Source organism: Jaculus jaculus, chromosome 7, assembly GCF_020740685.1.
Source record: "Jaculus jaculus isolate mJacJac1 chromosome 7, mJacJac1.mat.Y.cur, whole genome shotgun sequence".
Lineage (NCBI taxonomy): Eukaryota > Metazoa > Chordata > Mammalia > Rodentia > Dipodidae > Jaculus > Jaculus jaculus.
The window spans coordinates 65927302-65954703 of record NC_059108.1 but is presented as its reverse complement, the minus strand read 5'-3'; the positions used below and the strand labels follow the sequence as shown (position 1 = coordinate 65954703).

At 40.9% G+C, this 27402-nt stretch overlaps 1 protein-coding gene across 1 annotated transcript; it reads left to right on the top strand.

Moving 5' to 3' along the window:
- The first annotated feature begins 45 nt into the window (after positions 1-45).
- On the top strand, positions 46-27402 carry Pm20d2 (peptidase M20 domain containing 2). The gene is made up of 7 exons (XM_004663641.3): positions 46-570; positions 2819-2967; positions 8279-8421; positions 12614-12768; positions 16449-16584; positions 26227-26334; positions 26729-27402. Exons 1-7 carry the CDS (start codon positions 136-138, stop codon positions 26881-26883), a joined length of 1281 nt encoding a protein of 426 aa, XP_004663698.1. The 5' UTR covers positions 46-135; the 3' UTR covers positions 26884-27402.

The following is a 27402-nucleotide window of genomic DNA, read 5'->3' as shown; positions in this document are numbered from 1 at the left end:
CCCGCCCGCTTCCCGGGGAGCCGCCCCGCTCCTGGCGCTGCCGAGGCTGAGTGCCGAGCGGGGCCTCTGCGCGGACGCAGTGGACCGGTACCTGCCTTGAGACCCGCGAGCTAGGGGTCGCGGGCCCTGGGCGTGATGCGACCGGGCGAGGAGCGCTCGAAGCTGGAGCCGCTGAAGCTGCGCGCGGCCGAGCGCATCGACGAGGCGGCGGAGCGCCTGGGGGCCTTGAGCCGCGCCATCTGGAGCGTGCCTGAGCTGGCGTACCAGGAACACCATGCCCATGGCGTGCTCACGCGCTTCTTCCAGCAGGAGCAGCCGGCCGCCTCGTGGGTGGTGCAGCCGCACTTCACGCTGCCCACGGCCTTCCGCGCCGAGTGGGAGTCTCCGGGAGCCCTCGCGCGGAGCGCCGCGGGGCGCCCGCTGCAGCTGGCCTTCCTCTGCGAGTACGACGCGCTGCCGGGCCTGGGCCACGCCTGTGGCCACAACCTCATCGCGGAGGTCGGGGCGGCCGCCGCGCTGGGCGTCAGGGGCGCCCTGGAGGGCCTTTCGGGACAGAGCCCGCCGGTGAAGGTGAGCTGAGCGGGCGGGGCGCTCCTGGTCACCGAAGCGCTCCGCAGCCGCTACAAAACGGCTCTGCAGATTTTTGTTTCCTCTTAAGCATTTGTAAACAACTTTCCTCTAGGAAAGAATTTAAAACCAAGCTTACGTTACGGGTTATATTTGGTAACAGACAACTGTCTTTTGGTGGCAAGGTTATAGGATAGCTGGAGGAAGTACTTTTTTTTTTTGGTAGGAAAACTTAAGTCCAGCTATTAAAGTCTCAAAAACAAACAAACTTTTAAAAAAAACTTTTGTTTGTGGAAGTCAAAGTATTTGGACATTAGATTTGGAATCCACCTCTGGAAGTAAAGAAACAATGGGGAAGCTAGTAAACATTTATTACATAGATGAAAGCATACCTAAGCCTTACTTTTATTTCGTAATTTAAAGAACTATCTCGGTTTTTTAAACCGGAAACTGTCCTGCATGTTGGTCATAAGCAAGTTTAATTTTGTATTGCTCTATTTTTTCCCACACATGGTTTGTTTATTCTTCATTCTGTGAGCTAAGATTCAAACAGCACTCAGGTTACGACAAAAGCAAATGTTTCATTTTACTTTTTTTTTTTTTTTTTTTTTTAATTTGAGACAGAGAATGGGCATGCCAAAGCCTTTAGCCACTGCAAACAAACTCCAGGTGCATGTGCCCCCTTGTGCATCTCGCTTACGTGGGACATGAAGAATCGAGTCTGGGTCCTTAGGCTTTGCAGGCAAGCGCCTTAATCGCTAAGCCATCTCTCAAGCCCAAATGTTTAATTTTAATATCCCTTAGCCTCCTTCCCTTTCCCCCTAGTATTGGTAACCCTTCTCTTTTATCTTTTGTGGCCCCTTCTCTTTTAGCTATGTTCTCTTTCCTGCCTCTGCGTCCTTGTTTGTGCCCTTTAGTTAGGTTTTTGTTTTGTTTTAGGAGAGTAACTGCCTAATGTCATTGCTTGAGACTCTGGAGAGACTTACCTTAATGGGGTTTTTTGCTAGTAGGTTCCCAGCAGTCAGCAAGAGCACCACTACATTTAAAGCAGCTCAACTTTAAAAGAGTTTGGGTGCTTTATAATGTCTAAAGAAAGCTCGACTTTGAGAAATATTAACTAACTTCAAATGGCCATTCTCATCAAATTTGTTTCATTGTGTTCTATACATGATCTTTAAAGTCTTGCTAGGTTTTTATAGATAATTTTTTATATAATATTTCTTTTTAAAATTTCTTAGGTTAAGCTTGAAAATCAAAGTAAAATGTTTATTCTGTAAAGTTCTCTTTTGTTTAATTAGGTGTTTGGTGACCAATAAGTCTGCCTGGTTGAACTGGTGGAATCGAATTAGTAGGTTTGTATAATAGTTGGCTATTTAGAACCATGGCATTCAGATTTGTTTAATGCGCTTCATGAAGGATTAATGAATTGAGACTTTTGAAGCAGCTCAGTAAGAAATCAGCTTTCTGACTGGAAGGTCAGGTAAACTAGTTACTGGAAGACTGGCACTGTGAGCTGAGGGAAGCCAGTTCACTCTATTTTCTTAAAACCACTGTCCCCAAAATTACAGTGCTGATCACTAACCTCACAGGGTTGTTGTGAGGATAACAGACCAGTCTCTGAAAGTTCCTTACCAATAAAGTTATTATGAATAATTATGTAATATGCTAAAGGGCTTAGCCATGAATAAGCTTTAGTAAATACATCCTAGCAAATTTTGGAGAACTAAGTACATAGATGACAAAGGTGAAAAAACATCTTTGCCATTACTTTTATGAAATTGAGTTATAAAGTTGAGGAAATTTTCCGATAGCATTTCTGGCACATACCAAATTAGTATAATAATGTAAATTTTTGTGAGTTAGAACCTTATTTTTTCTTTTTTTACATTTATTTTATTTTATTTGAGGGAGAGAAAGAGGCAGAGAGAGAGAATGGGCATGCCAGGTCCTTCATCCATTGTAAACGAACTCCAGACGTATGCCCCACCTTGTGCATCTGGCTTAAGTGGGCCTTGGGGAATTGAACCTGGTTTCTTTGGCTTTGCAGGCAAACGCCTTGACCACTATGCCATTTCTCCAGCCCTTAGCACCATATTTTTATGCCCACTGCCTAAGTGTTAGAACACAACCTTTCTCCATAGTTAAGAACTTAAGATCCAGATTTTAAATACATATGCAAGAAAACTAGTTTAGTATTTGTTTCCTGGGACTTTTTGTTTTGTTTTGCTCTAACATGACTATTTCCTTGTAGGTAATTGTCCTGGGAACCCCTGCAGAAGAAGAAGGTGGTGGCAAAATTGATTTAATTGAAGCAGGTGCTTTTAAAAACCTTGATGTTGTTTTTATGGCCCATCCATCCCAAGAGGATGCTGTTTATCTACTGGATGTGGCTGAACATGAGTAAGTAATGAAGTCAAAGGTAAACTTAGTGGACAATCGACTGTAAAATACTTCATGCTTGAACCAGAGAACAAAACTACACATTTATACATTTAAAAGTTAAATTGGGGCTGGAGAGATGGCCGAATGGATAAGGTACTTGCCTATAAACCAAAGGACCCAGGTTTGATTCCTCAGGACCCATGTAAACCAGATGCACAAGGTGGTGCATGTGTCTGGAGTTCATTTGCAGTGGCTGAAGGCCCTGGCATTCCCATTCTGTTCCTCCCCCCATATATAAAAGGTTAAATTGGTGCTGGAGAGATGGCATAGTGGTTTAGCACTTGCCTGTGAAGCCTAAGGACCCTGGTCAAGGCTCAATTCCCCAAGACCCATGTTAGCCAGATGCACAAGGGGGCGCACGCGTCTGGAGTTCGTTTGCAGTGGCTGAAGGCCTGGCGTGCCCATTCTTCCTCTCTCTCTTTCTCTCTCTCTCTCTCTGCCTCTTTCTCTCCCTGTCTGTCATTCTCAAATAAATAAATAATTGAATAACAAACAACGTTAAATTGAGCTGTTCATGGTAGTATGTGCCTATAATCTCAGTACTCAGAAGGCTGAAGCAGGAGGATTGTTTTAAGACAGGAAGACTCTGCCTTAAAAAATAAAAAAGAGCTGCGCATGGTGGCACACTCCTTTAATTGCAGCACTTGGGACATAGAGGTAGGGTTACTTTTGAGTTCAGGACCACCCTGAAACTATAATGAATTCCAGGTAACCTGGGCTAGAGTGAGATCCTACCTCAAAAAACTTAAAAAAACAAACTGAAAAATAATGTGACATTTTGATTTTCATTAAGTGACTTTTGGCAACCTCTTCTAATTAAGATTTGTTGTGGTTCATAATGGAACTATTATATTAAAATAGTACCTAGGAGGCTGGGAAGATGGCTTAGCAGTTAAAGGTGTCTGCTTGCAAAGCTTGCTGGCCTGGATTCAAGTCACAAGCCACCCACTCAAGCCAGACACAAAAAGTAGTAAGCATCTGGTATGTTTGTAACAGCAACAAGGCGTGGTACGTGCTTGCACCCCCCCCCCGACCAAACTCACATACATGAATATGAATAAATATTTAAAAAAATATTACCTAGAAAATGTAGGAAAAGCAAACAGCATATTGACATTTCATGCTCTACTTTGAACGGGGAGGAGTCCAATTTTTATCAATCCTTTGATATGGAGTTGCCTTTGCAATGAAAAGAGTTACAAGAGACAGTGTTATTAAGAGTTGGAAAGAAAACATTATTTTTGCCTCTGTGTATGCAAGTGTGTCCAGAGTGTGTGTGGTGTATGTATGTACCTGTGTGTAGCTAGAGAACGTCTATGAGACAGGTTCTCTCCCTCAACCCGGAACTTCTGTCAATCAGTAAGCCCCAGTGATTCTCTGCTCTCAGTCCCTCCCATCCCCCATCTGGGGTTACAGACATGAGTGGCCATACCCAACTTTTTACCTAATTACTAGGGAGTCAAACTTAGTGGTCTCCAGCCAGAGTCCCACATGTTTAGGCTGCGAGCACTCAACCATTGAGCCATCTCACCAGCCTGAAACACTTAAATAAATTTAATTTGGTTTTCTGCAAAGAGAATAGATGTGTCTTGAGAAAAGAACATGGAAATGGAAAGGCTTAATGGAATTTTTTAGTCTGTGATTTTTGGATTTATTTGTTGCTGAAACATTTTATCTTCATCTATTAAGAAACTTACTCTTTTAATATCTGGAAACATGCATTGGGCTGGTGTGATTTTATTATTATTATTTTTTAATCAGTTATGTCAGTAACCGTAGTTGTGGTGACCTGGTGGTGGAGTCACAGAGAGCCACTGCTCAATTTTTTCTGCTGTTGTCTGTGGTAGCTAGGACCACAGGTGAAAGCAGAACCATGCCAGCAATGCGGCTGTATTCAGAACCTTTACCTCCCTGAGCCCCACCAGGCCTTGCTTTTAGTGGGTTACATTTTAACTTCATTCACTCATTTATTTATTTATGAGAGAGGAGGAGAGAGTGTACAGGCATATCAGGTTCTCTTGTCTCTGCAAACAAGCTCCAGATCCATGCACCACTTCATGCATCTGGACTTACAAGTTTACAGGGAAATTGAACCAGGGCTAGCAGGCTTTGTAAGCATCTTAACTGCTGAGTCATCTCCCCAGCCCATAGTATCATTGTTTTTTTTTTTAATTTTTCTTATGTTTTTAGTTTTTATTTATTTGAGAGAGAGACAGAGGCAGATAGAGGGAGAATGGGTGCTCCAGGGCCTCCAGCCATTGCAAATGAACTCCAGATGCATGAACCGCCTTGTGCATCTGGCTTACGTGAGTCCTGGGGAATCGAACCTAGTTCCTTTGGCTTTGCAGGCAAATGCCTTAACCACTAATCCATCTCCCCAGTTCAAGTATCATTATTTTTATCAGTGGAAGTTGGTGAGTGAAGTATCAGGGGTGATTTAATCACTTGTGCACCTCTGGAAAAAGTCAGCGTTTTTTTTTTTTTCTCTGCCAGTGTTTCTGAATGGAATAAGCCTGCAAGTTCTAGGCAGGTTTCTAAGTTTCTTAGAATTAGGCTTCTTGGTCTTGATCTTAAAGTCATCCCACTTGGCCCCAAACCTTTTTTCCCCAGTTTTGGGGCAGGGCTGGCCTTGAACTCACTACTAGCTTATGCTGGCATTGAACTCCTGATTCTTCTGTGTCTGCCTCCCCAAGTCTAGGAATACAGATGTTCTTGTGATGTTGGGGATTAAACACAGGGCTTTGTATGTGCTAGGCAAGCACTGTGCCAACTGACTATAGACCTGGAACTTTTTTTTTTTTTTTTTTTTAAGGAGCTAAAAGTATCTTAAAAATAATTCTGCCAGGTGTGGTGGCGCACACCTTTAATACCAGCACTCAGGAGGCAGAGATAGGAGGATCACTGTGAGTTCAAGGCCACCCTGAGACTACATAGTGAATTCTAGGTCAGCCTGAGCTAGAGTGAAACTCTACCTTAAAATAATAATAATAATAACAACAGCAACAATAATTCTAGGGGGCTAGGGAGATGACTTAGCATTTAAAGGCACTTATTTGCAAAGCCTGAAGGCCCAGGTTCAACTCTCTACTACCCACATAAAGGTAGATGCACAAAGTGGTACATGCAACTAGAGTTTATTTGCAATGGAGTAGGCCCTGGTATACCCATACTCACTCTCTCTGTCTCATAAATAAAAATAAGTAATATTTATAAAATAATAATCATAATTCTAGGGCTGAGGAGGTAGCTCTGTGGATAAAGAACTCACTGCTTAAGCCTGAGTAACTGAATTCAGTCCTCAGAGGTCACTTTAAAAAGCTGGCTTCTGAAATCACAATACTTTGCTCAGAAATTTGAGTCAAGCATAGCAGTAACTAACACCACGAACAATAGACAAAGAAGAAAACACATCACACACATAAAAATAAATAAATAAAACCAAAACAAAAATATTAAAAGAATAATTCTATTATCAGCTGCTTGAAATTAGAATACTAATGTTGATATAAAAGAACCATTAACATTTCTTTTCCTACTTGGATGTCTTTTTTTCCCCTAAATGACCACTTTTGATGAAATTCAAGTGACATGGTAATAATGGTGATAAAATGCATGTCAAAAATATAAGTATCCTAAAATGTCCTAAATGGTGTTTGAATGCTTTTACTTCTTTTTTTGTTCTACTAATAAAGTACTTGAAATCAATCAAGAAATATCATGAACAACCTAAGAATTTATTAATCTATTAATCAGTTAGGCTTACAAAGTGTGTTACCTAAGCAAGTTGGTCATGGAATTTCATAAGTAACTATTTAATATTGGCCAGGAACAATTGGCTTAATGCTATAGTATCTTGTGATAACATTGAGAGTATAATTTAATTTTCAAGGATGCTCTAACCCATTTCAGATGTTAACCACCCTTTTTCTTTCTTGACCTTTCTCCTCTTAAGGCAGAATTATCAGAATTTTGGCAGACTTTTTTTGCATTTTAAAAAATATTTTATTTTTCTTTATTTATTTGAGACAGAAAAATAGACAGGGAGAGAGAGAATGGGCGTGTCAGGGCCTTCAGCCATTGCAAATGAACTCCAGATGCACGCGCCACCTTGTGCATCTGGCTTATGTGGATCCTAGGGAATCAAATGTGGGTTCTTTGGCTTTGCAGGCAAGTGCCTTAACCGCTAAGCCATTTCTTCAGCCCTTGCGTTTTGTTTTATTTTAATTAGATATGGACGTATTTAGTATGTAAACAACACATGTTGGTACCATCCTTTCCCTCCTCCCTGACTCTTCTGAAGAGGCCTTCCTTGTTGCCGATGCAAGTCAACCCCATGGGGATTGTGGGTCATGCATTATTGGGGAGGGGGAGGCAGTGTCTGTGCAAAATGTCCCAACTTGTGTCTCTAACAGTCTTTCAGCCCCCTCTTCCGCAAAATTCTCTGAGCCATGCTGGGAGCATTTTAAATATACTTCAGTGATGGGCACTTAGAAGCCTCTGGATCTCTGGTTTGGTAGGTGTTTAGTGTTCTCAATGTCTATCTCCATCACTCTTGTGCTGATATCACATTCACTAAGAAAGTAGCACTCTTGCTCATTTCTTAATTCCTCTGTGGTTTCAGCTGGGGTCGGAGTAGAACACACTGGGTCGTTTATCTCCTCAGGTCTGGCTCCTGTCTGAAAAAGAGAAGCAAATTTTCCAAAGTAGATTGGCAGACTTTTCATATAGACCAATTACACAAAATAAAACATAAAGGAAGCAGAAACTCCTCTGAAATTCTAACATCTAGTACAGTATTGCATGTTTGCGTTGTATACAAATTTAATCTCAAAGAGATTGAGCAAAATTTTCCTTTTCTCTTCAGAATTTTTTATTTTGGCACAGTGCTAGAAAATGGAACCCTGGGCCACATACATGCTAAGCACTCTAGTACTGAGCTATATCCACAGCCCTGCAATGCTTTTGCAACAAATGCTTTCAAATCAAAATTGCAACAGTGTGAATTAGTTTTAGATAATGGTTGGACAATTCTAGCTAAGTTGGATTTTCTTATCTTAGCAATAATGAAAAAGTAATTTCTGATGATTAACCCCCACCCCCACCCCCACCCCCGGTAGGGTCTCACTCTAGCCTAGGCTGACCTGGAATTCACTGTGTAGTCTCAGGCTCAGAACTCACAGTGATCCTCCTACCTCTGCCTCCTGAGTGCTAGGATTAAAGGCATGTGCCACCATGCCTGGTTCCAGTGATTTTTCTTTTTATGTCCTAGTGTGACTGTAAAATATTATGGGAAAGCATCTCATGCTGCTGCCTATCCATGGGAAGGAGTCAATGCCCTAGATGCTGCAGTGCTCGCCTACAGCAACCTGTCTATGTTAAGACAACAGATGAAACCAACCTGGAGAGTTCATGGTATGAATGTCAAATATTTGTATAATAGATAATGCTTAATATACTTTAATGCTATATAATAAAAATTTGATTTTAATTTTATCATTTTTATTACTTTTGCATGTGTGTGTAGTATGATGAGTGTAGTGTATGCTTGTGCCCATGCAACTCCCTGCTTACCTGTAGCAGGTACATTTGCTTATCTGTGGTGGCTGAAGGGGGAATATTAGGTGTTGCTTCCATTGGTCTCCCACCCATTCTTACTGGAGCCAGAGTCTCTTAGTAATTCTAGAGCTTGCCTTTATTTCTTTATTTATTTCTGCGAGCCCTGGCAAATCTGTGACCTCTGCTCCCTGCAAAATGGATTACAGATGTGCATAGCCACGGCCAGCTGTTTACATGGTTCCTAGGGATTGAATTCAAGCAGTCTCTCAAGGTTTTTCAGGCCCTGATGGTTTCACAGGAAGTATTCTTAACTGCTGAGCCATCTCTCCAGTCCCTTATTTGAGTTTTTTAAATATTATGGGAGCTGAGGATAGAGCTGAGCTGGTAGAGTGCCTGCCTAGCATTCACAAAGCCCTGGATTTGATCCCTAGCATTGTGTGGTGTATGGCTATAATTCCAGTACTAAGGAGGATCAAAAGTTCAAGGTCAGACTCAGTTAAATAGTAAATTTGAGGCCAGAGAAGGATACATGAGACTCTGTCTCCCCCCAAAGAAGTGATAATTACTGGTTTTATTTCCTCAAGGGCTATTAAATCCTGACTAATGTCTTTTTAAAATGATGTGTATGAAGGCTGGGGACATGGCTTCATCAGTGAAGCATTCCTCACAAGCATAAAGATATGAGTTTGCTTCTCAGCATCCATGTATATAATGTCAGGTGGCAGTGTGTGCCTGTAATCCCAGCTCTGATGATGCAGAGAAAGGAAGATCTCTGGAGCTTGCCGGCCAGCCAGTCTGCCCTAGTTGACAAGCTGTAGGCCAAGGACTGCTTACAATGCAATCAACCAGGCAGAAATTGGCCTTGATATCCATGACCTTGCAGTGCCTTGCACTATCTTCACAAGACCCTCGTAATAGGAGGAAAAAGATTATGACATTAAAATAAAAAGAGAGACTCTTGGAGAGAGGAAGGGGATATGATGGAGTGTGGATTTGTGAAAGGGAAAGTGGGGGAGGGGAGGGAATTACCATGGTTTATTTTCTGTAAATATGGAAGCTGTCAATAACAATGAAAAAAAAGTTAAAAAATAAATAATTAAATAAAGGTGCCTGAGTCTTGTCATCTGCAGTTATTCTCTGGCCTCCACATGCATGCACATACACATACAAACACTTAAACATACATGTGCATGAGTACACACACAATGTGTATCATTATAATAGTGACAAAGTGGTATCTTCTTTGTTTTTTAAATATTTATTTATTTGAAAGAGGGGGGAGAAAAAGTGCAAGAGAAAGCATGTGTGCCAGGGCCTCTGACCACTGCAAATAAACTCCAGATGTATGTACCACTTTGTGCATCTGGCTTTATGTGGGTACTGGGGAACTGAACCTGGGCCATCAGGCAAGTGCCTTTAATCACTAAGCCATCTCTCCAGCCCACAAAATGCTGTATCTCTGTGTGTGTGTATATATATTTTTATGTGGAGTATGGTCTGCATGTGTCGTGTATGTATATGCCCTGGGTACATAAATGGAGGCTAGAGGAGAACATTGGGTGTCCTTCCTCTATCACTCATTTGCTTTTTTCTTGAGACAATCTGTCACTAAACTGGAGCCACCAGTTTTTGGTTACGCTGCCTGACCAGTGGCACTCAGCATTTCTCTGGTTTCTGCTCCCCACAGGACTAGAGCTATAGGCGAGTGTGGCCATGCCAAACTGTTTATGTGGGTGCTGGGGAATCAGGCCCTCATACTTGAACAGCAAGCACTCTTACATGCTGAGCCATCATCCTAACCCCTAAAGTACTATCTTAAAGGCCCAAATTTCCGCCTGCCTCATTATGGAATTATACCTATCTATAGATTATTAATTTCCTTATAAGTAGGAAATTTTATACTTTAATATCTATTCTTTACCTGATTTTTGTATAGGCTAAGATCAATTGTAATTGTACTTTTGTCAGTGTTCTGGTCCTTTATTTTTCCTTTGGGAGGGGTTGTTGAGACAGGGTCTGGTAGCCAAACTGGCTTTGAACTTGATGCAGTTCTGCCTCAGCCTGTCAAATGCTAAGATTACAGGCTTGGGTCATCATGCCAATATTCCTTAATTCCTTTAAAAGGAATAGAAGTGAAAACATTTTTAAAGTGGATCATATGGAATTGTTTGTTTTGAGACAATTATGTAGTCCAGGTCAGCCTCAAATTCACAATGTAGCCAAAAATGATCCCAAGCTCATGGTCCTTCTACCTCTACCTCCAAAATACTGGATCACATGTGCAGTATAACACTACATCTGAGTGAGGTTAGATGTCTTATATCTATTTTAGGTAATACATATAATGGATAAATAGTCTGTGTAGTTCTAAACAAATATGTAGATTATTTAATGGTTTTTGTTTTGCATTGGTTTTTATACTTGATAGTAACCAAAAGAATGAGAAACAATTACATTGATTTCCGATTGTTATTAAAATTTGTGCCACAGCTAAATGTCATTTAAAATATTCATGGAAGGTTGGAGAGATCACTTAGCGGTTAAGCACTTGCCTGTCAAGCCTAAGGACCCCTGTTCGAGGCTTGATTCCTCAGGACCCACGTTAGCCAGATGCACAAGGGGGTGCATGCATCTGGAGTTCGTTTGCGGTGGCTGGAGGCCCTGGCACCCATTCTCTCTCTCTCTATCTGTCTCTCTCTTTGTCACTTTCAAAAAAATAAATAAGAATAAACCAAAAAAAAAATATTCATGTAGTAACTGATGGCTACCCCCACAATGCATGGGCCACAATCCCCATGGGGATAACTGGCATCCCCAACTAGGTGGGTCCCTGCAGAAGGCAGAGGACAGGGATGAGGGTAAAAATGGTACTAACGTGCTGTTTATACACTATGTTCATAACTAATATAGAAAAAAACGGGTATAAAAAATACTCATGAGGGCTAGGTGTGGTAGCGCACGCCTTTAATCCCAGTACTTGGTAGGCAGAGGTAGGAGGATCACCGTGAGTTAAGGCCACTGTGAGACTCAATAGTGAATTCCAGATCAGTCTGGGCTAGAGCAAAACCCTACCTTGAAAAACCAAAATAATAAATAAATAAATTATGGGTTTCTTGAAATATGAAGATAATTATAGAACCTCATGCCACCTTTGACCTTTTCATATCAAATTTCATAACTATAGTAAAAGCCTCCTGAGATGTATTTTCCCCCTATAAAAGGTAGTTCTGTTTGTTTTTTTTCTAGTTATATAATTCTAACAGCTTTATTATCTAAGTTTAATCCCCTTCCTCTCTTCTTTTCAATGCTGGGGCAAGTGCTCTCCAATTGAACTATACCTCTAGCCCTGAATTGTAATTTCATAACATTGTATGGATTCCTTACCTTAAAGTCCATGTATATAATTTCCTCCTATTATCTGGGAAATATCACCAGTATAGAAGCATTATATAGCATGTAAAAATCTTTTGTGTATAGTGAAGCTAATAAATTTATATTGCTTTATTGGCTGCAGAACTTTGGGGGGAGGCATGTGCATGTGTGTATGTGTACATGCATGTGGAGGCCAGAAAACAACCTTGGGTGCTGCCCCTCAGGTGGTACTCCCCTTCTTTGAGACAGTCTCACTGGCCTGGAACTTGTCAAGTATGCTAGATTGACTGGCTAGCACATCCAAGGGATCTGCCTGTCTCTGCCTCCCTGAGCTGGGATTGCAAATACCCAGACTTTTTAAAAGTAGATTCCGGGGATTGAAATCAGGTCCTCATACTTACAAGGCAAGCATTACCCAAGTCCTGCATATCCTTTTTTTTAAAATTAAGAACATATTTTGTATGGATACATCATGTGTAGGTATCACTTTTCCCTCTTTGCCCACATTCCACTTAGTGCCTCCTGGGTGGGGTTGCTGGTATTCCCTGTGGGATTGTGGGTTATAAAGGTCAGAGGTCTTTGGTTTTTTTTTTTGTTTTTTTTTTTTTTTTTTGCAAAGCCTTTTAAAAAGAAAGAATTACCAAGCTTAATACCAGTAATTTTGTTCACTTTATAGGTATAATAAAAAATGGTGGTGTGAAACCGAATATCATTCCCTCTTACTCTGAATTAGTCTATTACTTCCGTGCACCCTCAATGAAAGAGCTTCAAGTTTTGACCAAAAAAGCAGAGGATTCCTTCAGAGCTGCAGCTTTGGCTACAGGGTGCACAGTAAGAACTTTTCAAAGTTAATTGTAATTCTAGTTATATATTTGGGCTGGGGTGTTTATGCTGGTAGATTAAAAACCTAACATTTTCACTGGTAATTTTTGTTGTTGCTCCTGTTCATACTGGGGATCTGTTCCAGGGTCTTTCCCTCACTGGTAATATCTTGAATATGCAAAATGAGTGGTGGCTGAATATGTAATGTGAAAGCCTTTAATTCTAATATATTTTATTCTGTGATAGAGAAGATTAGAAGTCATTTTACTTACACAATGATTAAGAGTAACTACTGTGCTGGAATCCCTGCCTTTGTGCAAGTTTTATCCTTCCCTCTTGGCAGTTAAGCTTTTAACATTGTTATATTGTTTCTATACAGTGAAATTTATGAAAAAAATACATGAGTAATTTTTGGTCAAGTGGTGATATAAACACATGTTATTGCTTCTTGAAATAGACTCAGAAGGTAGTCCAGAGACTTTGTTGATTAGAACCATAAAATCAAAAACATGCAAGTGGCTGGCCATGGTGGCATGTGTCCTTAATCCCAGTTGTCTGGAGGCAGAGGTAGTAGGATCGCCGTGAGTTTGAGGCCACCCTGGGACTACAGCGTGAATTAATTCCAGGTCAGCCTGAGCTAGTGAGACCCTACCTTGAAAAACCAAAAGTAATTCAAGTGGCTGGGTATGGTAGCGCATGCCTTTAATCCCAGCAGTCTAGAGGCAGAGGTAGGAAGATCACCACGTGTTCAAGGCCACCCTGAAAAAAACAGTGAATTCTAGGTAGCCTGGGCTAGAATTAGACTCTACCTAGAAAAACCAAAGAAAAAAAAAAGCATTCAAGTATCAGTTTTAGAATTATAGAAAATTAGCGTGGCTGTTGTCATTCACAGGCCGTTCTGCTGAGGCCCATGCTCCAGCTGGGCTTGGGGGCTGGGGGGAAAGAATTATAGAAAATTAAAATCTTACACACTATCTGGTTGGAGAGACAAGATTTATTTTGTGCCTCTCATTGATTAGAAACATTATTTAATGTCTCTGGGCTTCATTTTCTCATTTGGAAAGTAGAGATGATCTATTTTAGGATTTGTGATGGTTTGAATATAAAATGTCTCCCATAACCTTATATGTTTGTAATTAAGCTTTATACTTAATCCTCAGCTGGTAGAACCTTTAGGGGCAGAGCCTTGCTGGAGGAGGTGATTAGCTTTGAGATTTTATAGTCCAGCCAAGCTTACTAGTGCTAACCAGCTCACTGTCTCTCCTTCTTGCCTGCTTATGAGGAAATGTGGCACCTAGCTCTTTGCTTCTACTATGCTTTCCCTGCCACGATGAAGCTTCCCCTGATACTATAAACCAAAAGAACCCTCCCCTTCCATAAGTGGTTCTGGTTGGATGACTTGTCCCAGCAATAAGAAGGCCACTGCAACAGGATTATTAAGAGAGAGAAATGGGATAATATCTGGAAAGAGTTTAGAGCCTAGCCTTTATATTTATTAACCTACAATCTTTTCCTATAAATGTTGATTTACTCAAATCATAGCAGTGTCCTCACAGTAGCAGGCCTTCTTAGACAATGTGATTTTTGTCCTTCTAGTAGAGCAGTGGCTGAAGTTAAGAGGAAAGTTTCAGGGATGAAAATTTAGCTTAGTTCTTGCCTAGCAAGCACAAGGCCCTGGGTTTAGCTCCTGTAGTGGGGAGGGGGGCTGGACAGAAAGTTTTCACAGAAGACTAGATCTGAACTGAGCTTTGAAGGATAAGTAGACTTGCAGATATGTGAAAGACAGAGCTCTCAGACAGAGAATATGATCAGCAAAGGTAATGTAGAAACTAAAGTTGTAGAAAATAGATGCAAACATAGGTACAGGTTTAGTGCATAATTATAAAGTATCCATAGCCAGTACAAAAATAAGCATTTATTCCATGGTAAGCATAAATATTTTGAATATTTATTTATAAATTATATATATAAACTTATCATTAGCTACTATCACCAGAAATACACTATTCCTTTAAGGTAGGCTTATTATTGGAATTAAATGTGTATTTAAGTAGCCTTTTAATAGTTTCTTTTATTTTGGCTTACTGAGAAGACCTGACTGGGGGCTAGAGAGATGGTTTAGTGGCTAAAGGTACTTGTTGCAAAGCTTGACGGCCTGGGTTCAATTTCCCAGTACTCATGTAAAGCCAGAGGCACAAAGTAGCACATATATCTGCAGTTAGTTTGCAGTGGCAGGAAGCCTTGGTATGCACATTCTTTCTTCATATTTCTTTCTCTCTCCTTGCAAATAAATAACATTAAAAAATAGTAACAAGATCTGGGGCTGGAGAGATGGCGTAGCAGAAAAGGCACTTGAGCGTGCAAAGCCAAAGGACCCAGGTTAGATTTCCCAGAACTCACATAAGCCAGATGCACAAGGAGGTGCATGTGTCTGGAGTTCCTTTGCAGTGGCTGGAGGCCCTGGGGCTCACTCCCTCAATCTCTCTCTCTCTCTCCCTCTTTCTTTCAAATAAATAACCATATATATATATATAAATATATTATATATATTTATATATATATAAATTTTAAAAAAGGGCTGGAGAGATGGCTTAGTGGTTAAGCACTTGCCTGTGAAGCCTAAGGATCCTGGTTCGAGGCTCGATTCCCCAGGACCCACATTAGCCAGATGCACAAGGGGGCACATGCATCTGGAGTTAGCTTGCAGTGGCTGGAGGCCCTGGCATACCCATTCTCTCTCTGCCTCTTTCTTTCTGTGTCTGTTGCTCTCAAATAAATAAGTAAAAATAAACAACAACAAAAAAATATCAGGTTGCCATTGTTCGTACCTTAGGTCCTCACAAGAATAGAATGTGAGCTCTGTTGTTTTGTGATTACTTTTTTTTAATTAAAACGAAATCTGTATATCCAGTCAACTAGGCACACATAAACTGCTTCTGCATTTTCATATGCGTAAACCAATAAACAAGGACCACTGTTATCTTACCTCACTATGAAGAGTCTGTATTTCTCTCATGGTCCCTTTGAGACCAGGCAGTGATGTCAGAGTCAGTACCCATATTGAATGGTATAGATTCACAGATGCTTAATTTCTTTCATTCAAGGCTAACATCTAGAGCATTGTTTTTCAGAGTGTGGTTTTGAACCATTTGCATCAGAATTACTTAAGGTGACAGTTTTAAAATGGAAATTTCTGAGTTCTCACTATACCTTTTTTAGATTACTAAAGTTGATAACTCGCTGGCCATTGTATAGCTTGGTGATATTATGAGGTGTTATAATTGTATAACATATGGCAGATAGGATATTAGGAACTCTGCTTATTAAAAAATGCATTTTGTGGGGCCGAGGATATGGATCATTGGTCAAAGGGGTTGCTTTTAAAGTCTGCCAGCCAGGGTTCAAGTCTTCTGCCACCCATGTAAAGACAGATGCAGAAAGTAGTATATGCATCTGGCCTTAATTGTTAATAACAAGAGACCTTGGTTTGCCTACACAAAAAGATAAATAGGTAGATAAAAGGTTTTTTAAAAAATGCATTTTGTTAAGGTAAGAAATTTGAGAGAGTTTATATCTGGAGGGGAAAGTACTTCTTCTCTTAGAAACTCCCTTTAGAAACCATCACTAGTTTGAAGTTACTGAATTTAAGTTGTTTTTTAATTCCAGATTTTGCTTTATATTTTTATTAGGTAGAGATTAATGGTGGAGCACATGATTATTACAACGTTCTTCCTAATAAGACCCTGTGTAAGTCTTACATGGAAAATGGGAAAAGGCTGGGAATAGAATTCATTTCAGAAGATGAAATGTTGAATAGCCCTTCAGGTAATATAATTTTTTTTTTATCATATATTGAGCTGTTTGAGGAAGAGAGATGCCAACTTTAGTTAAATTGTTTGAGAAAGGAGGAGGAAATGGTGGGATTTTAAAAAAATATTTAAAAGAAAAACCTCTTGTCTACCTATCTGTTTATTTGTGTAGGCAAATCAGGATCTCTTGTTATTGACAGTGAAGGCCAGATGCATGTACCACTTTCTGCATCTACCTTTACATGGGTGGCAGAGAGAGAGAGGCACACACCAGAGCTGCTTGCTACTGCAAATGAACTCCAGATGCACGTGCCACTTTGTGCATTGGGCTTTAAGTGCGTACTGAGGAATCAAACCCAGACTGTCAGAGTTAGCAAGTAAGTGACAGCCATCTCGTAAGCCTAGGATTTTGTTTTGTTTTGTTTTATTATTTTGAGGCAGGGTCATACCCTATCCCAGGCTGACCTGGAACTCACTGTGTATCCTGACTGGCTTTGAACCAACTGATCCTCCTAAGAACTAGGGTTATAGGTGTGAGCCACCATTGCCCATCTTGGAAATGGTGTTTTTAATGATAGTGCCACAAACTAATAGACTCATCAGTGAGTATAGAATGTCCAATTATCAGACATGGTTTTTAGAAATATTAGAATATATTTTAAATATTCTAAGTATCTAAATATTCTAAGCTTGAAATAATAAAATATTTAAAAATAAGCAAAATATTAAGTACTTAGTTATCTGGAAAATTCCAGATTCTAAGGAGGAACAGTCAGATATTAGAATTTAAGTAATCATTATAGCAGTTACTTTCCTTTTGCTAGGACAAAATACCCGATCAAATGTTAGAGATCATTGCGCGCGCGCGCTCTCTCTCTCTCTCTCTCTCTCTCTCTCTCTCTCTCTCTCTGTCTTTCTTTCTTCCTCTCTCTCTCTCTCACACACACAAATACTGTGGAACTGGTCTCCAACATCTTCTCCTTTTTGCTTTTGTGACATGACAAGCATTATCATTTTTTGGAACAGGTCGTTCTCATTCCATAGCATGGGGTCAGCAGTTCACTTGAGAATACCTGGAAGTGTTTGCTTTTGAACACTTTTCTCCTTCCTCCTGCTGTACAGGACAAAAGGGCATAGTCCATATGGCCACCGGACTCCTGCTACAGAATTATCCAGTCCTCAAGAATCAGAAACAATTTATGGAAGCAAAGGGTTCATCATGGCTGGAAAGGCATAGTAGGAATAAATAGCCAGGTATTACATTCTCCTTCACAGGGCTATGCTATAAAACCCCAAGGCCTATCCCCAGTAAGTCTCCACATCTCAAAGGCTCCACAACTTTAACAAACAATACCACCAGCTGAAGATTAAACATTTGAACAGGGCTGGAGAGATGGCTTAGCAGTTAAAGCACTTGCCTGCGAAGCCTGAGGACCCAGTTTGATTCCCCAATACCCATATAAGCCAGATGCACAAAGAGGAACATGTGTCTGGAGTTCATTTGCAGTGACTAAAGGCCCTGGCATGCCCAGTCTCCCTCTCTCCCTCTCCTACCTTCTCTCCATCTCTGAAGTAAATAAATATTGTAAAAAATTCAAGTATATGAGACTGTGGGGACATTTTACATTCAAACCACCACATTCTGCCTCTGACCCCCATAAAATCATGACCATCTCATGATGCAAAATGCATTTAGTCCAACTTTGAAAGTCCTCATGATATTTACCAGTCTCTTGAACACAAGTTACATACGTCCAACATATGATGACACAGAGTAAACATTCCCATTCCAAAGGAAGACTGAGGCAAGAAAAAAAATTTTGACCAATGCAAGAAAACTACAAGGGCAAATATCACATCCTGTATTTCCATGTCCAGCACCTGGGACTCTTGATAAAATCCTCTGGTCTCCAAAAGGCATGGGAAGCTCCACTCCTCCAGCTATGCTACCTGCTGCCCTTTTCCCAGGCAGGATCTACCCCCAAGCCTTCAGGTTCTTTTGGTGGCTGTTCTATGATCCTGGCATTTCCAAAACTATAGGGTCCCCAACACAACCTATGATTCCTTATCACATCTTCCTTGAATGGTCTCGGTCTGCAAGGGCCTCAGTCTGCCTCACACTGCCTGTCCTCAGTGGCTGTCTTGAACTATAGTCAATCCACTACCTTGCTTTCCCTATTAATTACATTAGTCCATTATTTTTAGCTTCAACTTTTCTCAAATTCTCAGGACAAGAGCAGAACACAACCAGCCTCTTTGTCAGAATCTCACACAAACTGCTTCTAGCCCAGTTCCCAAGAAAGTCTTTCTGCTCGGAAACATCATAAGCCAAGGCTCCATTGTTTGCATTTCACTTTGCATTTCTAGTCTGATAAACTTTTACCAGAATAGCCCATTGAGCTCTACTTATAGCATTGTAAAACTTCTCAGTCTAAAGTTCAAAATCTTTCCAAACAAACCTTCCCAAAGGCTAAGAACAACATGATCAAGTTTATTGCAGCAATGACCCTACTTCTCAGTGCCAGTTTTCTGTAGCAGTTTACTTTATCTTTATTGGGACAAACATCTGACCAGAAGCACCATATGAAAGAAAAAGATTTGATTCTGGTTTATAGTTTCAAGGAAAATTTTCATCATCTCGGGGAAAGCATAGCAGGAGCAGACAGGCATCTTCACATCAGTATGGAGGAATCAGCAAGAAGAAGCTGAGTGTGGAAAGCAGAACTGAGAGGCCCATCCCCTATGCACACTTCCTCTAGCAAAGCTCCACCTCCCCAAAATGCCATAACCTTCCCAAACAGTGCCAGTAGCTGAGGATTAGGCATTCAAACACATAAGCTGGGGCGGGGGGTCATTTTTTATTTAAACACCACCATCATATTTAGGGGTTAGTTTTTTTAATTTATTTGCAATCAGAGAAAAAATGGATGTCTCAGGGTCTCTAGCCACTGCAGATGAACTCCAGATGCATGCACCACTTTGTACATCTGCTTTACGTGGTTACTGGGGATTGAAACCTGGGTCTTTCAACTTTTCAGACAAGCTCCTTAACCACTGAGCCATTTCTCTAACACCTGTTTAATTTTTTTTTTTTTTTTTAGGGTCTCACTCTAGCCCAAGCTGACCTGGAATTCACTATGTAGTCTTAGTGTCCTAGAACTCATGGCAGTCCTCCTACCTCTGCCTCCTGAGTGCTGGAATTAAAAAGGCATGTACCAGGCTGGAGAGATGGCTTAGCATTTAAGACACTTGCCTGCAAAGCCTAAGGACCCATGTTCAACTCCAGATCCTGTGTAAGCCAGATGCACAAAGGTGGGGCAAGCACAAGGTTGTACATGCCCGCTAGGTGGCACAAGCATCTGGAGTTTGATTGTAGTGGCTGAGTCCCTGGCGTACCAATTCTCTCTGTCTCTCTGTCCTGCTCTCTAAAATAATAATCAAAGGCAAAAAAAAGGCATGTGCCACTACACCCAGCTCCTATTTACTTTTTTTGTTGTTGTCTTGTTTCATTTTTTGTTTTTCAAGGTAGGTTATCATTCTAGCCCAGGCTGACCTGGAATTCACTATGTGGTGGCCTTGAAGTCACAGTTTTCCTCCTACCTCTAACTCCCAAGTGCCAGGATTAAAGGCATGTACTACCACACCCAGCTTATTTACTTTTTTTAAAAAAAAGCATATTTTGGGGGCTGGAGAGATGGCTTAGCAATTACGGTGCTTGCCTGCAAAGCCTAAGGACCCAAGTTTGATTCCCCAGTACCATATAAGCCAGATGTACATGATGGCACATGTGTCTGGAGTTTGTTTGAAGTGGCTGGAGGTCCTGGCATGCCATTCTCTCTCTCTCTCTCAAATAAATAAACTAAAATAAAAACATTTTTTTCTTTTATTTACTTGCAAGGAAAGAAAGAGGTAATGGACACACCAGGGCCTCTTACCACCGCAAACTCCAGATGGATGTGCTACCCTGTGTATCCAGGTGGGCACTAGGGAATCGAGCCCAGGCCATGCAAACAAGAGCCCCTACCTGCTGAGCCATCTCTCCACCCGTTATTTACTTTAGGGAGATCTTGATGCTTGGTCCAGGCTGGCTTTAAACCTATGATCTTTCTTTTTTATTTTTTATTTATTTATTTTATTTATTTGAGAGTGACAGGCAGAGCGAGAAAGAGGCAGAGAGCGAGAGAGGAGAGTGGGCACGCCAGGGCTTCTAGCCATTGCATATGAACTCCAGATGCATGCGCCCCCGTGTGCATCTGGCTAATGTGGGTCCTGGGGAATCGAGCCCTGAACCGGGGTCCTTAGGCTTCACAAGCAAGCGCTCAACCACTAAGCTATCTCTCCAGCTCACCTATGATCTTTCTACATCAGCATCAGGTGCTGGGATTATAGATGTGTGCTAATACACCTGGGCTTATTCTAGATTCTTTCCTCTTAAGATCAGTACTAGTAACATTTGCAAGATACAGATGTTGATGAAGTAAACCTAGAAGGACTTAGTTATAAATGGAATGTTAGGGCTAGAAAGATGGCTCAGTAGTTAGGCACTTGCCTGCAAAGGCCTAAAGACCTGGGTTCCATTCCCCATTACCCACGTAAAAAGCCAGATGCATGAAGTGCCACATGCATCTGGAATTTGTTTGCAGCAGCTAAAGGTCCTGGCATGCCCATATATTCTCTCTTTCATTGAGTGGGGATATTAAGAGAAAGAACAGTCTAGAATCAGGTGGGTTGGTATAGATTATTAGTCTGTTAAATTTGAGATGCTCTGTTCAGTAACCTATCAAATCTGGAACTACTGAAAACATCTGGGTTGGGGATCTAGGGTTTGTCAGTATATAGGAGGTGATTGCTCACTTAAGGGTTAATGTAGTTGTCCACGTAACAGAAGAGAAGACAAAGATGAAGCACCAACAGTATTTGGGAGCTAAGCAAAGGAAGGGACTCAGAAGAGACAGAGTAGTCAGAGAAAGCCTGATAATCAGAAGAGAGTGAAGTCATGGAAGCCAAGATAGTAGAGAATTCTAGAAGGGAAGGCGGAATAAATTGTGTCAGACACGGTAGAAACTAAATAGAATAAATATGGACTAATGTTCACTAGACCCATACTTAGAAATTTGTTGTTGATCTGAAAGAAAATAATTGAAATCTGGTAAGACCAGCTGTGATATCTTTGCTACCCACTGCTTTGGTGAGAAATTTCAGACTCTTCTTTTTCAAGAGAGTAAGTTTTTAAGGAAAACAAGAAGAATGTCTGAAAATATGAGAAAGAAAAGATTTTTGAAAAAAAGTCCTAAGGAATAGATGCAGCTAGGCACTCAAGAAGAATGAGTTCAGATGTATCCTCTCTAGGAAGTTGTTGGAAAGCCAGAGGACTAAGAGAATTGTATGCTTGCTTTAGCAATACATAAACTAAAATTGGAACAGTATAGAAAAAATTAGCAATGTTGCTTGTAAATTTATGAAGCTTTACTTATATTTTTTTTATTTGAGAAAGAGGCAGAGAGAGAGAGACAATGGGTGCATTAGTGCTTCCAGCCATTGCAAATGAACTCCAGATGCATGCACCACCTTGTGCATCTGGCTTACATGGGTCCTAGAGAGTCGAATTGGGATCCTTTGGCTTTGCAGGCAAGTGCCTTAACTGCTAAGCCATCTCTCCAGCTCAAGCTTTCCATATTTTAAATAAAACTAGGGAAATTTGAATAAAATTAGTGTTGTTGTTTGTTTGTTTTATTTTGCTTTGAGATGGTCTTGTGGCTCACATTGGTCTTGAACTCACTGTGTAGCTGAGGATTACTCTAAAACATCTGGTCCTCCTGCCTCCACCTTCTGAGTATGCTAAGATTACAGCTTTCTGCCACCAAGACCAGTTTATGCGGTCCTGGGGATCAAACCTAGGGCTTCATGCATTCTACCAACTGCACTACTTTCTGGTTATGATATAGCAAAGCAGTTTTGTAAGGTGTCATCATTGAGGGATAAAAAATAGATGTGTTTTGTATTGTCTTTTATAGCTTGCATGTGAATCTACAAATATATCCAAATTTTTAAAAAAGTTTATTTGAGGCTGGAAAGATGGTTCTGTGGTTGAGAGTACTTCCTATGTAAAAATGAGGGCATGAGGAAGCCTGAAAGACCATTCAGCTTCAATCCCCAGGACCCACATAAACAGTGTGGGTATGAGCACACACATTTGTAACTCCAGTCCCACAGGGAAGCAGAGACCCAAGAGTCACCAGAGCTCATGAAAACAAATGGCAAGCCATGGGATCAGTAAGAGACTCTTGATCAACTAAGAAGGGACAGGGACCTGGGGAGGTGGCTCAGCAATTAAATGCACTTGCTGGCAAAGCCTGCTGGCCTGAGTTGAATTCTTCAGCCACCCATGTAAAGCCAAATACAAAAAGTGATGCATGTGTCTGGTATTCATTTGCAATAGCAAGAGATCCTGGCATGCCCACAATGTGTACACACAAATAAATTTGAAAAGAGTCTTTTTTGAGGTAGGGTCTTGCTCTAGCCCAGGCTGACCTAGAATTCACTAATCTCAGGGTGGCCTCAAACTCATGGCAATTCTCCTACCTCTGCCTCTTGAGTACTGGGATTTAAGGCATGCACCACCACACCTGGCCACTAAATAAAAATTTTTAAAGAATGAGCAGGAGCAGAAGAGGGCTGGGGAGATGGATTAGCAGTTAAAGCACTTGCCTGTGAAACCTAAGGACCCAGGTTCGAATCTCCAGATCCCACATAAGCCAGATGCACAAATGTGAGGCAAGCACAAGGTCACACATGCTCACTAGGTGGTGCAAATGTCTGGAGAGTGATTTCAATGGCTGAGGCCCTGGCATACCAATTCTCTCTCAAAAATAAAATAAAAAAACAAAAGAGATGGTTTAGCAGTTAAGGCATTTGCCTGCCAAGCCTAAGGACCCATGTTCTCTCCAAGTGCCACATAAGCCAGACACACAAACTTGCAAGGTGCACACAAGATGGTACACACATCTGGAGTTCAATTACAGTGGCAGAGGGCCCTGGCGCACCAATATTCTCTCTCTCTCTCCTTCCCCCTCTCCCCTTCCTTCCCTCCCTCAGAAGGAAAAAAAAAAAAAGGCCAGTCTGTTGGGCTTGACTCAAAAAAAAAAAAAAAAAGCACAAGAGCAATGGAGCAGAACACCTTGATATTCTGCTTCAGCCACTACCAGCAAGCATACCTATCTACCTAGGCAAGTACAACCTTGAACATACGTGTATATACAGCACATATACAAGAAAAAAAAGATTATTGAAAAAGAAAAGGAAACTGGGCGTGGTGGTGTACGCCTTTAATCCCAGCACTTGGGAGGCAGAGGTAGGAAAATCACCACAAGCTCGAGGCCACCCTGAGGGTACATAGTGAATTCCAGGTCAGCCTGAGCTAGAGTGAGACCCTACCTCAAAACCACCCCCCCCAAAAAAAAAGAAAAAAGAAAGAAAGAAAAGGAAGCTGGGCGTGGTGGCACACACCTTTAATTCCAGAGATTGGTCAGGTACATCTAGGCTGGAGGAAGTCAGGCTTACCCAAGGAAATGATGCTTAACATGGTATGTGAAAAAGTATAAAGAATTAAGTAGGTGACTAGGGAACAGCAGAACTAAGGATGTAGGTCACCTTGTAGAGTGCTTTCCTAGCATGCACAGAGTCCTAGGTTCGATCCTGATACCACATAAACTTGGTGTACTGGTACATGCCTATACTCCTAGTAGTTCAGGCTGAAGGATCAGAAATTCAAGGTCATCCTTAACTACATTCAAACCAGACTGGGTTGCATTAAAAATGTGTCTCAAAAAGAAAAACCAGCTGGGCATGGTGGTGCATGCCTTTAATCCCAGCACTTGGGAGGCAGAGGTAGGGCCTAGAACTCACAGTGATCCTCCTACCTCTGTCTCCCAAGGGCTGGGATAAAAGGAGAGCACCACCATGCCTGGCTTCTCCACCCCCCCCAACCCCCGAGGTAGGATCTTGCTCTGACTCAGGCTGACCTGGTCTTCGTTATGTAGTTTTAGGGTGGCCTCGAACTCTCAGCGATCCTCCTATCTCTGCCTCCCAAGTGTGTCACCACGTCCAGCAAGATTGGTTTCTTGAGACTCAATTTCAGGTCCTTTTCTTACAGTACATTCTTTCTCAAGAGTTTGTTCATATGTGTTGTTTCAAAATACCACTAATTTAAAATGTATTTAGAGATTGTGGCTCACCTCTGAACCAAGCAGCAGCTCTCATCAGCTGTCCAATCTGCTAAAACCTTGATCTCGGACTTTTGGCCCCTAAAATTACTTATATTGCAAGCAATAAGTTCCTTTTTTTTTTTTTTTCTTTTCTCTCTATCTCTGTTTTGTTGTTGTTGTTTGAGGTATGATCTTGCTTTAGCCCATGCTGACCTGGAATTCAGTATGTAGTCTCATACTGTCCTTGAACTGTGCCACCACACCCGGCTTTCTCTCTCTTTTTTTTTTTTGAGCCAGAGTCTTACTGTGTATTTTAGTCTGGTTTGATACTTGAGATTTGGTCTCAAAAAGAATAATCTGAGAGGGCCTTTTGGCCAGAACCACCATCTTCCAGTAATTTGCCAAAATGACAAGCAAAGGGAAAGATGAGAGGCACCCTGGTTCTAACATGTGGTCTTTTAAAAAACATGAAGTTGTTCCATTGGCCATGTACAAGAAGGGTGATATTGTAGACATCAAGGCATCCAAAAAGGAATGCCTCGCTGGGCGTGGTGGCGCACATCTTTAATCCCAGCACTCGGAAGGCAGAGGTAGGAGGATTGCCATAAGTTCGAGGCCACCCTGAGACTCCATAGTGAATTCCAGGTCAGCCTGGGCTAGAATGAGACCCTGCCTCAAAAAACCAAAAAAAAAAAAAAAAAAAAAAAAAAAGGAATGCCTCATAAATGTCGCCATGGGAAGACTGGGAGAGTCTACAGTGTCACTCAGCATGCTGTTAGCATTGTTGGGAACAAGCAAGTCAAGGGCAGGATTCTTGCCAAGAGAATTCATATGTGCATTGAGTATATTAATCACTCTAAGAGCCAAGACAGTTTCCTGAAAGGGGTAAAGGAAAACGATCAGAGTAAGAAAGCCAAAAAGAAAGGAAGCTGGGTGTAACTGAAGCAGCAGCTTGCTCTGCCCAGAGAAGCACACTTTGTGAGAACTAATGGAAAAGAACCTGAGCTGCTACAGCCTATTCTTTATGAATTCATGGCTTAATAGATACTGTAAATAAATAAAAGACCTAGATTGAAAAAATAAATAATAACCTGAGAGGAATGACAGCCCTGTGGTCCTCTGGCTTTCACATGTATCCACATATAATATATCCACTGGCACATACATAGACATGCACACACTTACATGCATTTAAAAAAAGTAATTTGGGGCTGGAGGGATTGCTCAGTAGTTAAGGTGCTTGCCTGCAAAGCCTAATGACCTAGGTTCAATTCCCCAGTACCCACATAAAGCCAGATGCTTACAGTGGTGCATGCATCTGAAGTTCATTTGCAGTGGCTAGAAGTCCTGGCACGCCCATTCTTTCTCTCCCCCCACATGGAAATTAATTAATTAGTTAAATATTTTTTAAAGTATTTAATCATATATCTTTTTCATTCTCTGTGTATTCCAAGGATCTACTGATTTTGGAAATGTTACTTTTGTGGTTCCTGGAATCCACCCATATTTTTACATTGGATCCAGTGCCTTGAATCATACTGAACAGTATACAGAAGCTGCAGGTAAGTGTGACACATAGATACTCTGGTGTGTGTTCTTTCTCTCTTGTTTGTTTAGCCTATTGTTTCACTGCTATAAAAATCTCAGAAAAGCCAGGTGTGGTTGTACATGCCTTTAATCCCAGCTCTTGGGAGTCAGAGGTAGAATGATCACAGTGAGTTCTAGGCCAGCCTGAGACTACATAGTCAATTTCATGCCAGCTTTGGGCTACAGTGAAACCCTACCTTGAGGGGGGCCCCTCAAAAAATTACTGTATTACAGTCAGCAGATGGAGAAGCAGCTAGATATTGAGATGAATTACAAAGCAAATATATGTATGTGTATATATATATGCACACACACACACATATATACATATAGTGGTATATTAATTTGTTGGTTTTTTTTATTTTTTAGGATCACAAGAAGCTCAGTTCTACACTTTACGTACAGCCAAAGCTTTAGCAATGACTGCATTGGACATTATTTTTAAACCAGAGTTGCTGGAAAAAGTCAGAGAGGACTTTAAATCAAAACTGCTAGAAGAACAGTTTTTAAATACAGTAGAATAAAAAGCAAGATTTAAGAGCTGCTTATAAAATGTTAAGAAATGACTTTTTTTCTTGATATCTTTTAATGAGATTATGCTTTTTTTCAGTCTTGAGTGATTTTTTTTTTAACCTGATAAGTAAGGACAGAACAAGCTATGAAAAAGACACACTAATTCATGTCTAGACTAAATAGAATTTATGGTATTTGAAGAGCCAATATTTGATACCATTTTTAAACTGGATTATACATAATTTTATGATGTGATAATGTTTTATAAGTTCATATGTTATATATATATTTAAAGGTCCTACAGATTTCAAACCTTGAATCAACTTAGTGAAACGTAAGTTTTGAAGCAAACATCTTAAAAGTTTCAAAATTCAAGTTCTAAGTTTAGGGAAAGCTTGTTTTGGGTATGTGACTATATTTGTTTTGTTTTAGAAAACTCTCTTCATATATAATAAAAGTTTACTTTCAATCAGAAGTACTTGTGAGGAACAGGAGAGATGGCACCATGATTAAAGGTATTAACTTGCAAA

Bases quoted from the DNA above. Each gene is read 5' to 3' on its own strand.
- Pm20d2 (XM_004663641.3), top strand. From the start codon at position 136: ATGCGACCGGGCGAGGAGCGCTCGAAGCTGGAGCCGCTGAAGCTGCGC. The intron at 571-2,818 runs GTGAGCTGAGCG...ATTTCCTTGTAG, and splicing joins GACAGAGCCCGCCGGTGAAG to GTAATTGTCCTGGGAACCCC. The intron at 26,335-26,728 runs GTAAGTGTGACA...TTTATTTTTTAG, and splicing joins ACAGTATACAGAAGCTGCAG to GATCACAAGAAGCTCAGTTC.